The sequence below is a fragment of the Dendropsophus ebraccatus genome, chromosome 4, assembly GCF_027789765.1.
Source record: "Dendropsophus ebraccatus isolate aDenEbr1 chromosome 4, aDenEbr1.pat, whole genome shotgun sequence".
Taxonomy (NCBI): Eukaryota; Metazoa; Chordata; class Amphibia; order Anura; family Hylidae; genus Dendropsophus; species Dendropsophus ebraccatus.
Genome location: NC_091457.1, coordinates 137,733,199 through 137,745,485, shown reverse-complemented (window position 1 = coordinate 137,745,485; position 12,287 = coordinate 137,733,199). Strand labels below are relative to the sequence as shown.

The 12,287-nt window shown below is 42.9% G+C and overlaps 2 protein-coding genes across 5 annotated transcripts in view; one reads left to right on the top strand and one right to left on the bottom strand.

Annotated features, from left to right (window-relative positions):
- Nucleotides 1-9,362, bottom strand: part of LOC138788829 (ras-related C3 botulinum toxin substrate 1-like) — a 55,384-nt gene extending 46,022 nt beyond the window's left edge. The window contains exon 1 of the mRNA XM_069967152.1: nucleotides 9,238-9,362. Coding sequence (XP_069823253.1) covers nucleotides 9,238-9,254 — 17 coding nt within the window. The 5' untranslated portion in view covers nucleotides 9,255-9,362. The remainder of the gene's footprint in view (nucleotides 1-9,237) is intronic.
- The window catches only part of CYTH4 (cytohesin 4), a 50,493-nt gene that overhangs the window by 8,128 nt on the left and 30,078 nt on the right, over nucleotides 1-12,287 (top strand). Inside the window, exon 1 of one of the 4 annotated variants that reach the window (XM_069967146.1) lies at nucleotides 5,865-5,930. The exons of 1 other annotated variant lie outside the window; for it this stretch is intronic. The gene's annotated coding sequence lies outside the window, so the exon portion shown is untranslated. Of the gene's footprint in view, nucleotides 1-5,864; nucleotides 5,931-6,445; nucleotides 6,464-6,701; nucleotides 6,789-12,287 lie in introns of those variants that run through there. 2 more of the 4 variants (XM_069967149.1, XM_069967148.1) reach the window with 2 other exon arrangements.

Here is a 12,287-nt window from a genome sequence, read left to right as displayed (position 1 = left end):
GTTGCTGGGCGGCGCTATCAGAGACATGTAAACAACCACATGATTCAGACTAGGATCGATGTTGGTTTGATAGCTTGTATCTATCAAAAGGGGTATATAGTGTGCAGAGCGTACGTGGTTCTGTTAGGGGGAATGCCGATCGCTGCAAGCGATCGCTGCGGTTGCCGGCAGAGAAAAGAAAAGTGTTATGTAGCTCAGGCCGCCGGAGCCAGACCCGGTCACGTGGGGACGCGCGGGCCAATCGGATTGGAGGTGTGGTGCCGCTGGGCCAATGGGAGAGCGGCAGTGACACAGGAGTAGCCGGCAGCAGGAGTGATAATGGGTGACTCGGAGCGCCGGAGCTGGACCCGATCACGTGGGGACGTGCGGGCCAATCGGAGTGGAGGTGTGGCGCTGTTGGGCCAATGAGCGAGCGGCAAACTCACTGGAGGTATTTGGTCAGGACTCGCATACAGCTGTCATACTGTGCGGTGTAGGATGAAGACTTGAGTCGTTCCTTATGTGTTACGGTAAGGGAATCGCTCGATTGACATATTACGTTGGGGGAGAAGGAGTTTGGGACATGGCTGACAGATATTATAAGAAAGACTGTGTGCACATAGTGACAATCCTAATATAACTAGGTGTGTAAGTAAGTAAATAGATGCGCAGATAGGAAAATGTATGGGATAACTGATTTTACAGGAAACATATAAAGTGAATGATGTATATGGGTAAAATCACATACAAATTAAAATACATATTAAAATACATATAGTTTATGTATAGAGTAAACTATATAGAGACATTAATGGGCAAGCATGTCAGTGAGGAACAGAGAAAAATGAAGGACAATAGTAATAATGATAGATTCGGATGAACATAATAAAAAAATGAACATAATAAAAAAATATATACATATATACCCATATACATCATTCACTTTATATGTTTCCTGTAAAATCAGTTATCCCATACATTTTCCTATCTGCGCATCTATTTACTTACTTACACACCTAGTTATATTAGGATTGTCACTATGTGCACACAGTCTTTCTTATAATATCTGTCAGCCATGTCCCAAACTCCTTCTCCCCCAACGTAATATGTCAATCGAGCGATTCCCTTACCGTAACACATAAGGAACGACTCAAGTCTTCATCCTACACCGCACAGTATGACAGCTGTATGCGAGTCCTGACCAAATACCTCCAGTGAGTTTGCCGCTCGCTCATTGGCCCAACAGCGCCACACCTCCACTCCGATTGGCCCGCACGTCCCCACGTGATCGGGTCCAGCTCCGGCGCTCCGAGTCACCCATTATCACTCCTGCTGCCGGCTACTCCTGTGTCACTGCCGCTCTCCCATTGGCCCAGCGGCACCACACCTCCAATCCGATTGGCCCGCGCGTCCCCACGTGACCGGGTCTGGCTCCGGCGGCCTGAGCTACATAACACTTTTCTTTTCTCTGCCGGCAACCGCAGCGATCGCTTGCAGCGATCGGCATTCCCCCTAACAGAACCACGTACGCTCTGCACACTATATACCCCTTTTGATAGATACAAGCTATCAAACCAACATCGATCCTAGTCTGAATCATGTGGTTGTTTACATGTCTCTGATAGCGCCGCCCAGCAACCTATGTGGGCAGTCCTGGCGCCTTTTCTGACTGTTTTTTTGATACTATGTACCCTTTATAAACCGCATTGTTTGTCTCTTATCTGTATGCACTTTTTCTGATGAAGGAAGCTGTGTCTTCTGAAACGCGTAATACCTGTGCTTTTGCAATAAACTCCACTTTTCCTACATCTGCATCGTGGCTGTGAATTCTCCGGAACAGCGCTGGTCCCCAAAAGGACTTTTTGGTATTTTTCCTCCTCCACTTGCACTTTCCATGATTATGGTCCATGCACGGAAAATTTGTCACAACTTGTGAATGCCCTTTAACTCTGCTGCTTTACTACTATCCATGGAGCCATAGCATTAAAAGAATTTTTTCAGGAATACATTGATTGCTCAAATTATTCTGGTACGACACACTTGCTAACATTTCTATAAGCCAAAAATAGAACATTTAAGCCTTGTCCAAGAGACCCCCCTTGGAGTGGCTGGGAGCACCCAAAAATAGTCATGTTATACAAATCTTGCTTCTTTTCTGGGTGGATTTGTAAGATTGTCATTTAAAATCAGGACTATCAGGTCCTAAGCTTCTGATGGGTAAAAAAGATAAAATTACACTTATCAAACTTTACAGACAAGAAGCAAACAGAGCTTTTTATCTCCATGGTAACAGACTACAAACAAACAGTTGTGTAGTCTGATCCTACATTCATATTCTCCTCAATCTCCAGTCTTCCTGTAGCTTACCTACCCAATATGTATATTAGCAGAGAGAAGTAAATGTAGTGAAAACAGCAACACATTATTGGAAACGTGTACAACCACCAATGATTAATTAAAATAAGCAAAAATATATATTGAAGGGCTTACTAAAATAATGTAACCTTATAGCACTGCAGATCTATAATAAGGTGGTCACAGATAATGTATCGTGCAGCAACAAAAAAAAAAAAAGATAGCAAAGAACCCCCAAGTGTTATATATATATATATATAACAAATTAAAGGACCCTATTATCTAAAGAAGGAAGGTGGTACTTATGTGTGTTGCTGTTGTACATTGCGGCTTCCTCTGTGGTGAAAAGTAGAGGATGCTTCAGTTGCCCAAAATGTTTTCCTAAATGGAATGCCATCTCTTAATAGGGCAGCTCAAAGCTCTTTACCATATATATATAATTGGTCCCTTGGGTGATCTTCTACACATGTTTCTATACTAACATGTGTGTGTGATCCCCCTGGCTTCCTCCTCTGTGATTTTCTTTTGATTCCTAACAATGCAACATCTACAACATAATGTCCTTGCTTTGTTGTTCCCTGTATTCCGTGCATTCCATCTAGCTTTTTAATATTCTGAGATTCCAGAAATGACCGGAAAAAAAAACGATTCCTGTACTATTTTTTTTTTATGACAGCTAGGCCATAAATTAAAAAAAAAAACAGGCTGTTATAAACAGCATTTTATATTATGTTTTAGGTTTACTCGCCAGGTAGAAGTAGTAAATTCATATTAGAACTGCCTCCTCTGGTAGAATTGTTGCTCACTGTTGATCAGTATTGTCCTCGCCATTGTTCTCTGAATAGTTACATGTCACTTGGGACGCATAAAAAATGCGGAATGTTTTTATAGCAAATAGGACCAGACACTTCCTCCTTTTTCAATAAATATCTCAATGCATCTCGCATTCTACTGAAATTTGTACTTTAGATACCTTTTGTAATAGCATCTGTTGGCTCTAAAGAAGGTTCTGAAAGATGCTGTCGGCAGCAGTAATATAAGGAAATGAAAGCGGGCTCTCACAGGGAAGCATACAGTTTTGGGCTGGGTTCACACTTTGTATATTTGAGGCTGTATTTGTGAGGCTGTATAGCAACCAAAACCAGGAGTGGATTGAAAACACAGAAAGGCTATGTTCACATAATGTTGTAATTGAGTGGATGGCCGTCATTTAATGGCAAATTTTTGCTGTTATTTTAAAACAACGGCTGTTATATTGAAATAATGGAAGTTATTTACCGTTATATGACGGCCATCCACTCAATTTCACCATTGTGTGGACAGAGCCTTTCTGTGTTTTCAATCTACTCCTGGTTTTGGTTGCTATGAGGACCTGACTTGAGGACCAAATACTGCCTGAAATATACTGTGTGTGAACCCAGCCTTGGGATGTAGCTGAAATTGAAGCTTTGGACTGAACAGGTTTATTTTTGCCTATCATATATTTTAGGCCAAGTTTAGATTTTGTGATGGATTGAAGAATTAAAGTGTTATTTCATTATGAAAACCCCTGTCTAGGTGCCCTGTGAAGATAACTTTTGGATTTGGGATGGATCCTGGCTTTTTTTTTTTTAACGCCAACCAAAATAAACAAATAAAAAGTAAAGAATTCTTTTGGGTGTCAAAATTAAACACCTTTATTAAAATCAAAGGATGTGAATATAACTTAAAACTAGATAGCTGGGCACTAGATATGAATTTTGTCCAATATGGCAAATCCTCAACAGCACTCAAGAAAGGAACAAACCCTCTGTGGAGGAAACCCTTAGAGAACCATGGCTGAAGGCTTTTCCTTTCTTTGAGATTAGAGGATTAATGTCAACCTGTTAGTCAAATTCATAACACAGTTGTTAATGGCACAAGATATACAATGACAATATGAAAGATATAACAGATACAGTAATAAAGACATCACTATACAGGTAATAGAGATTCAGTAGTAGGATAGTAAATAAAGGGAACAGCAGATTAGACAAATTTAACTTGTTGATAGCTCACTAGTGTGCACAGGGCGGTAAGGATAAAAGGTATGTCTGTTACCTTCATCCTCAGTGCTGTTCCTGTGCTGGTTATTCTGAAATACTCTGCCCGGTAAGCTTTAATGAGCACTGTGGGTGGGGCACCTGTCCTGCTAACACCGATGCGGCCCACCCCCAGCCGGCTTCCTCCATTGATAAGCATTAGAAGGAGGGAAGTATAAATTGAAGAGTTGGGATATTTATATTCCTTTTACACTTATATAATAATATTAGTTTGGTTTCTTCAAATATTTCTTCAGGAAAAGTTTTTATTACAGAATTATATATAGTTGTTAAGGAGCAGTGTTACCAAACAAGAAACTGAGTTCATTGCCTTACAATACACTCATTCAAACATGCCGTACTGCTTTGTAGCAAGTTTGGCATCAGGGTTGGCACATGTAATTTACCAATCAGTGATCCCTGCATTGTCCTGTCTCAACAACTGATTGGCTAAGTAGATAATTGCACAGTCCAACCCTGATCCTGTCTAAAAGTGTTCCACATTAGGGCTATGTTCACACTACGTAAAACTACGGCCTTAGTTCTCGCCGCAGAACTACGGCCGTAGTTTTGCGGTGTGTAACATAGCCTAATTTGTAATGGGATCCCGGCCGGAGCGTACACACATCATATACGCTCCGGCCAGTCGTATACGCTCCGGCCGATCCTATGCGGCGCCGGAAAAAACTGACCGCAGAAAGCCCTGTCAGTTCACACAGTGAAGCGAGCGGCTCCGGCTGCTCGCTTCACTGTGCGCTATGGTAAGCTCTGATGCGGGCGCATGCTGATGCGCCCGCATCAGAGCTCCATGGCCGGTACTTAAGTACCGGTCAAGATGATTCGGGGAATGGCCGGTCTCATACAGCGTGTGCACATAGCCTAGTCAGTGAGGGAACAAGGAAAATCAGTATATAGAAGTTTTCTATTTAGCACAAAAGGTTATCAGATACTAGGTTAACAATACTTTGTAAACTTAAAGGGGTACTCCGGAAAAAAATATGTTTCAGAGTGGAAAGAATACAGCAGAACATATGGCAGCGAATAAGTACTGGAAGACTTGAGATTTTTTAATAGAAGTTATTTACAAATTTGTATAACTTTCTGACACCAGTTGATTTGAAAAAAAAAATTTTCTCTGAAGTACCCCTATAAGTTTACTAATTATTGTTAAAGGGGTAGTGCGGCGCTAAGAAATTATTCACAAAATACAACTTTGTAATGTATGTTATGTATGTGAATTGCCACCTTCCCAGTGTTTCCTGATCCCCGCCCGTGGACCCGGAAGTGTAGTGCATTATACATACCTGATTCGTGTCGACCCCCGTCCGCCGTCTTCTGACCCGCTCCTGCCGTCCCTAATGCCAGCCCCCCTCTGCCGCATCATAACTGTGCTCAGCCGCGATTGGCTGAGCATAACTGTGCTCAGCCAATCGCGGCTGAGCACAGTTATGACGCGGCAGAGGGGGTCGGCATGAGGGACGGCAGGCCTCCCGAAGATTACATCACTGTCAGAAGACGGCGGTCGACACGAATCAGGTATGTATAATGCACTACACTTCCGGGTCCACGGGAGGGGGGCGGGGAACACGGGGAAGGGGGCCATTCACATACATAACATACATTACAAAGTTGTATAACTTTGTAATGTGTGTTATTTTGTGAATAATTTCTTAGTGCCGCACTACCCCTTAAACACATCTCATAACCTTAGATGAGGGAAGGCTTGGGAGAGTCCAGATAGTAGCTAATTCATAGCTACAGTAGCTATGAATTTAGTAAAGGGTATTTAGCAAAGAGTAAGCTATGCATCTGGTCAAAATATAGGATTATAGGGGGAGATTTATCAAACTTGGTGTAAAGTGAAACTGGCCCAGTTGCCCCTAGCAACCAATCAGATTCCACTTTTCATTCCTCACAGACTCTTTGGAAAATGAAAGGTGAAATCTGATTGGTTGCTAGGGGCAACTGAGACAGTTTCACTTTACACCATGTTTAATAAATCTCCCCCAAAGTGTCTTCATGGTGATGGGGGAGATCTTATCTGTTCAAAGAAAGAACATTTGCTCAGTGTAAATATAGCCTTAGTGTGTTATAGAAGATAATGGACACAGACTCCTTAAGTACCAGTTATCAATGTAAAATATTCCCTTTCTAGAGACCAGTACAGTATTTATTTCAATGTTATTAGCCAGGAAGTATTAGTGAAGATTTTTTGACAATGAAAATGTTCATAAGGTCGTTTTCTGCAACAGCGAGATGACTGTATGTGATGGGTGGAAGAAATGGAAAGCCTTACAGCACTTTCTAGGTGAATTAAAGCCTTGGAGTGTATATTGTGATGCAGCTATATTGTTTTTTATAGCGCGGCTCAAGGACATAACCACGTGTGGGAAGGTGAGAGAAAAAACTCAGTATGTTAAACATAAAACCACTGATAGAGTGGGAGAATCTGACTATGTGGCTGTATCACAAAGCGGTTGTGGGAGTAAAGTCGAGTGGGAGTAAACACCCACCTAGTTATTAAATGCGAGGGATGAAAAGTCTGTCCTGGGACCATCAATTGTGTAGAATAAAAAGGGGGAATTGATTACGGTAATTACCTTAAGGTTTTGGACAGAAATCACAATAAGTTACCGTGTTTCCCTGAAAATAGGCCATACTCCTAAAATAAGACAGCCCCACTATCCTACCATCACACGTTCCGCCGTATGTCCTGCCGCCTGCATGCTCCGCCGTATGTCCCGCCGTTTGCACCCTCCCATAAGTCCCTACCTCACAGTAGATAGTGGGCAGGGTAGTGGGTAGAGAGCTGCTAGAGTAGTTTCAAGCAAGGGTTTGAATACAGTACAGCTTAAATACAGTAACAGATTCAGGAAAGCCCCTGATGCCGAAATTATCTCCGTGGGATCAGTCTTCTATTCTTTCAAAAATATAGCCGTATTGGCTCTCCCTGGTGTTTTGAGTCTTTATCTTCTGGTATTTGAATTAAATCCATGCCAGCTAGAGCTAGATATGTGGAAGCGGATGTAGATGAGCAATTCTCAAGCATGCTTAGGTCTGTCTGAATCCGAATGTGCAGTATTTGATTATTGGGGCTGCAGAAATTGGATGTAGCCCTAAGGTTACCTGGAAAACATGGATACAACCACTGGTAATCAAATGCTGCACGCTCAGGTTGGGATAGGGTTAGCATGCTTGAAATTCTCTCATCTCTAGCGGGGGATGGACAGTGCACGAGCTGATACAGGTCTGATTGTGTGCTAGAGCATACCATGGACAAAGGTACATGTAAATCACTAAGAAGTCAGTAAATATGATATTATTGGAGGACAGGCACATGGCTGAGGTTCTGGCTCAGCTGTCTAGTTGTGCGGGTCTGATTTACGGCCTTGTGCTTTTCTCTAGTAAGTCCTGTCTGTGGCAATCTATTTTGTTCTCCTACAATGGTGTAACGTAAACCAATAGTGGAATAAGCGGAAATGATGATGAAATAAGTTGATAATCTGTTAATTTTGATAATAAAATTTAAAAAAAGAATAAAAAAAAATTTGTAGAATAGGCACCACCAGCTATGAGTGCCCATGCAGTAAAGTATACTTAAATCCTCTCACCACGAAAAAAAGAAGAAAAAAAAGCTGTATACTATAAGTAACACCTTCAAACATTTTTAAAAAATGATACAGATTAATTTTATTATTGCCAAGAAAAAACACAAATATAAGGCTATGTTCACACTGCGTATGAGTACGGCCGCATTTCGTACGCCGCCGTACATGTGCAGCTGAAACTATGGGCGTGGGAAAAATAGACATGCGGCCGGATGCGTACGAACCGCGAACACACGCCCGTAGTATATTTATGCTTCCTAGCTTGTTTCGAAGCGATCTGAGGCAGGTCATTTACTTGGAAATCTTCGCCCAGCCCCGTAAACCACACCGAACCTTTTGGATCGAAAAATCAAGTTCAATTTGGCTGAAATAAGTACTTTGTACGGGACCGCATGGAAATCCACGGCCGTGAGTTTCAACATTTCCGTCCTCAAACAATGGTCTTGTTCATTTTTCATGGCGCCGTATACAATCCGGCCGTAAGCCCATGTAGTGTGCATTGTGCGGGCGTATATCGTATACTTTCAAGCGAACGCATCAACCTCAAAACTACATGCGTATATTCGCGGTTCGCACTACGGCCGGAAACATACCCAGTGTGAACATAGTCTAAAGACGAAAAAAAAACTATTGGAGGAGATTTATCAAACATGGTGTAAAGTGAAACAGGCTCAGTTGCCCCTAGAAACCAGATTCCACCTTTCATTTTCCAAAGAGTCTGTGAGGAATGAAAAGTGGAATCTGATCCAGTTGCACTTTACACCACTCGTACCTATGGCAGAACGGTAATCGTTAGTTATAATCGTTACTACAATCATTTACTTCATCCGATCCCAGGAAATTAAGGAACATAACGGTTAGTGACCGATTAGTGAACGAAAGCGGAATTACAGTGAAAGAATGTGGAATTACAGCAAATGATAAGAGAACGACTAATAATGATTTTAAGACCCTAATACATGAAGCGATTATTGGCCATATCCGGCCAATATCGACAGTTACAGCCGATAATCGCTACGTGTAATAGAAGAACAACCATCAGTCGACATGCATGGTGTCGGCTGTTCGTTGTCTTTGAACACGTTGAAAGAGCAACAATGTAGATAGCAACGATCTGCTTCAGTCGCTCCGTGCAACAGGAGTGGCAGCAACTATCTCTTATGGGCTCCCTGGACAATCTAGAGACTGTTCAGGGAGCCCCCCACAGCTTCCTATGCCAGACCCCCCACACTTACCTGACTGCTGTCGGCATGTGTAATAGCAGGGGCGGATTAACTTTACTATGGGCCCCGGGCTGTTCACTAAGCTTGGGCCCCCCAACCCACTGTAACTATGGCGGCACTAACTTAAGTCTTATTCCTCCATAATGCAGCCTGTAAAGGACCTGTGGTGACATCATTGTCACATGATAAAGTCCTTCAATATATTCTCTAATGTTGGGTAGGGTAGAGAAAAAGTCGACCGGCACCAACCGGTAAAGCACACTTCGGTACGTGTATGCAGAGGACGGGAGAACGCCACTATCCCAGATGTATCCAATCCACACAAGTCGCGGTGCAGAGACGAGAAAGCCAAGTAAACAATAGAAAACAATGAGACAGAGAATCTCGCACTCACCGACTTCACAGATGCTGGTGGTTTATTTCGGGTACATCAGAACCAAGTGCGGCGGGGAGAGGGGAGATGGAAACGCAGGTGTGTTCACAGGAGCAACAATGTTTCGCGCCTGCTACGGCGCTTCGTCGGGCTAGGAACAGCGTGTACGTGAGGTGGAGGTGCATAAGTACAAGTGAAACAATAAAGTTGCAAAACAGAACAATAAACTTACAATGCAGATGATGGTAAAAATAACATCACAATAGAAAGGCCGCAAGGCCCAGTAGCATCTAGCTTCATAATCCAGAGAGTTTATCTTTTTAACAGGAGCTTAAGTCTATCTTCGCCTGTGGCTGGAAAATTAACCCTCTCTAAGCCAATGAAGCGTAACAGCTTAGTGTCGCCGGCGTGAACCGTACGGATGTGATCTATCAATCTAGGGACACCCTTGCCCCTGCGAACAGAAACATATTCTCTAATGTTACTGCATTGTCTCCTGGCTGCAGTTTTGCCCTGATTTGTGCAAAATTGCGGTAAAAAGCTAAGATTTTTATGAAAATCATGACTGAACATAAGTCTGTTTGGGGGGGCCATGTGCCCCTCAGGAGCTCAGGGCCCCGGGCTATCGCCCAAAATGGACCTATTGTAATCTGCTACTGTGTAATAGTGCCAGTAGTAAGCAAGGAACGAGGAGCAAGCGAGCACTGACCTGACAGGTCAGCGCTCGCTTGCTCCGGGGAGATTACCCTGTGTAATAGGGGCAGCACCAAACAAATGATGTCAGTTGTTTGATTGTTCCCTGCATATACACAAAATGATTACTGTTTTATTGTTCAACGATATAACGATAATTCACACGTTAAGCAACCCATGTAATAGGGCTCTTACATCTTCAACAGTGAGGCCACATACCTTAAGGCCCAGTTTACACTGAGCAGATACGGCGGAATTGCGCGGCAGAGCCTAACAGCTGAAATTTTTAGAGGTTTTTCAACTCTTGTTACTGCACTACGACTAAAAGAGTGGTTAGATACGATATAATGGTGACGAGTGGCACAATGTACTACCTTGCTTACCAAACCACTTGTTAACCAGTGATAAGAAATTACACATGTTGGTCAGTTGTTACTCAAATGTAACGTCAGCTTCCTTGCCTATAGTTCCAAACCATCTCTCGATGTAATTGTGCGGGTGACTTTTCTCTGGTAAGAGCTATCTTACAGCAAGAAACTCAGTTACTCAATGTGATTGTGGACAGAAGAGGATGGAGAAGATAGCAATCGACTACTGTGGAGTTCAGCCGGTCACTAGCTGTAGCTTATAACCATTTAAGGGTTTGTTCACATGTAATTCACACTCTATCTGTGGTATACATGGACCACTCGCACATTTGAATGCCACAGTAAAACAGTATACACATAGAAACGGACCAAATACTTGTAGTGCATTGAAGTCAATGGATCAGGAGTAGGTATGTGATGGTATAACACACAATTCCCTCTCTTCTGATTTTACTGTCTCGCACTTTTCCCTAAGGAGCTGTAACACATATTTTTAGTTTCTTTGTTTTTTTTATTTTTTTCTGCATTTCAATTTGTTTGTTATTTGTAGATATAATATAACAGAGAGGAGGAGGGGGGTATAAATAGCAGAAATGGGATAGTGAAATGGCAATAAGCAAGAAGATAAGGTATCAAGCAGCAGGTATATACACTTTAAAGCTATGTTCACACAGGTCACGGAACGGCCGGTCTGTGCCCGGATCATCGCGGCCAATACTTAAATACCGGCCGGATGATCCGTACGGCTGCAGAGCTCTGATGCCGGCGCATCAGCGTGCCCGCATCAGAGCTTCCCCCTGCACACAGCGAAGAGAGCGGCCGGAGACACTCGATTTAGGGTACTATTACACCAACAGATCTGACGAAAGATTATCTGCCAAAGATTTGAAGCCAAACCCAGGAGTGGATTTGAAAAGAGGAGAAATCCAGTCTTTCCTTTATGACCTGTTCTCTGATTATAGTCTGTTCCTGGGTTTGGCTTCAAATCTTTGGCAGATAATCTGTCGTCAGATCTGTTGGTGTAATAGTACCCTAACTGTGTGAACTGACAGGTCTTTCTGCGGCCGGAATTCAGTGAATTCGGCCGTAGTTTTACGTAGTGTGAACATAGCCCAAGTGAGGAGAAATGGTGTATTAATAATACAATAGGTGAGCAGAGTCTCTAAGGGTTTTAAAACAACTTGTGTCAAAAATGTTATACAGATTTGTAAATTTCTTCCCTCAATAAAAGCAAGTCTTTCAGTACTTATCAGCTGATGTATGTCCTGCAGGAAGTGGTGTATTCTATCCAGTCTGACACAGTGCTCTCTGCTGCCACCTCTGTTAATGACAGGAACTGTCCACAACAGGAGACATTTTCTATGGGGATTTGCTACTGCTCTGGACAGTTCCTGACATGGACAGAGGTGGCAGCAGAGAGCACTGATTCAGACTGAAAAGAATTAAAGAACAACTCTGGTGGGACCTGTAAAAAAAACACAGACACACACACACCATACTCACCATCCCTCCGGTGACGATCGCCACTTGAATCGCCCGCCGTCCGCATCTCTGTCACCTCTGGGCCGCCATCCTGCGATCTTCCTCACTTCTGGGTTCATGGGAGCGAAAAGGCCTTTTCATTGGCT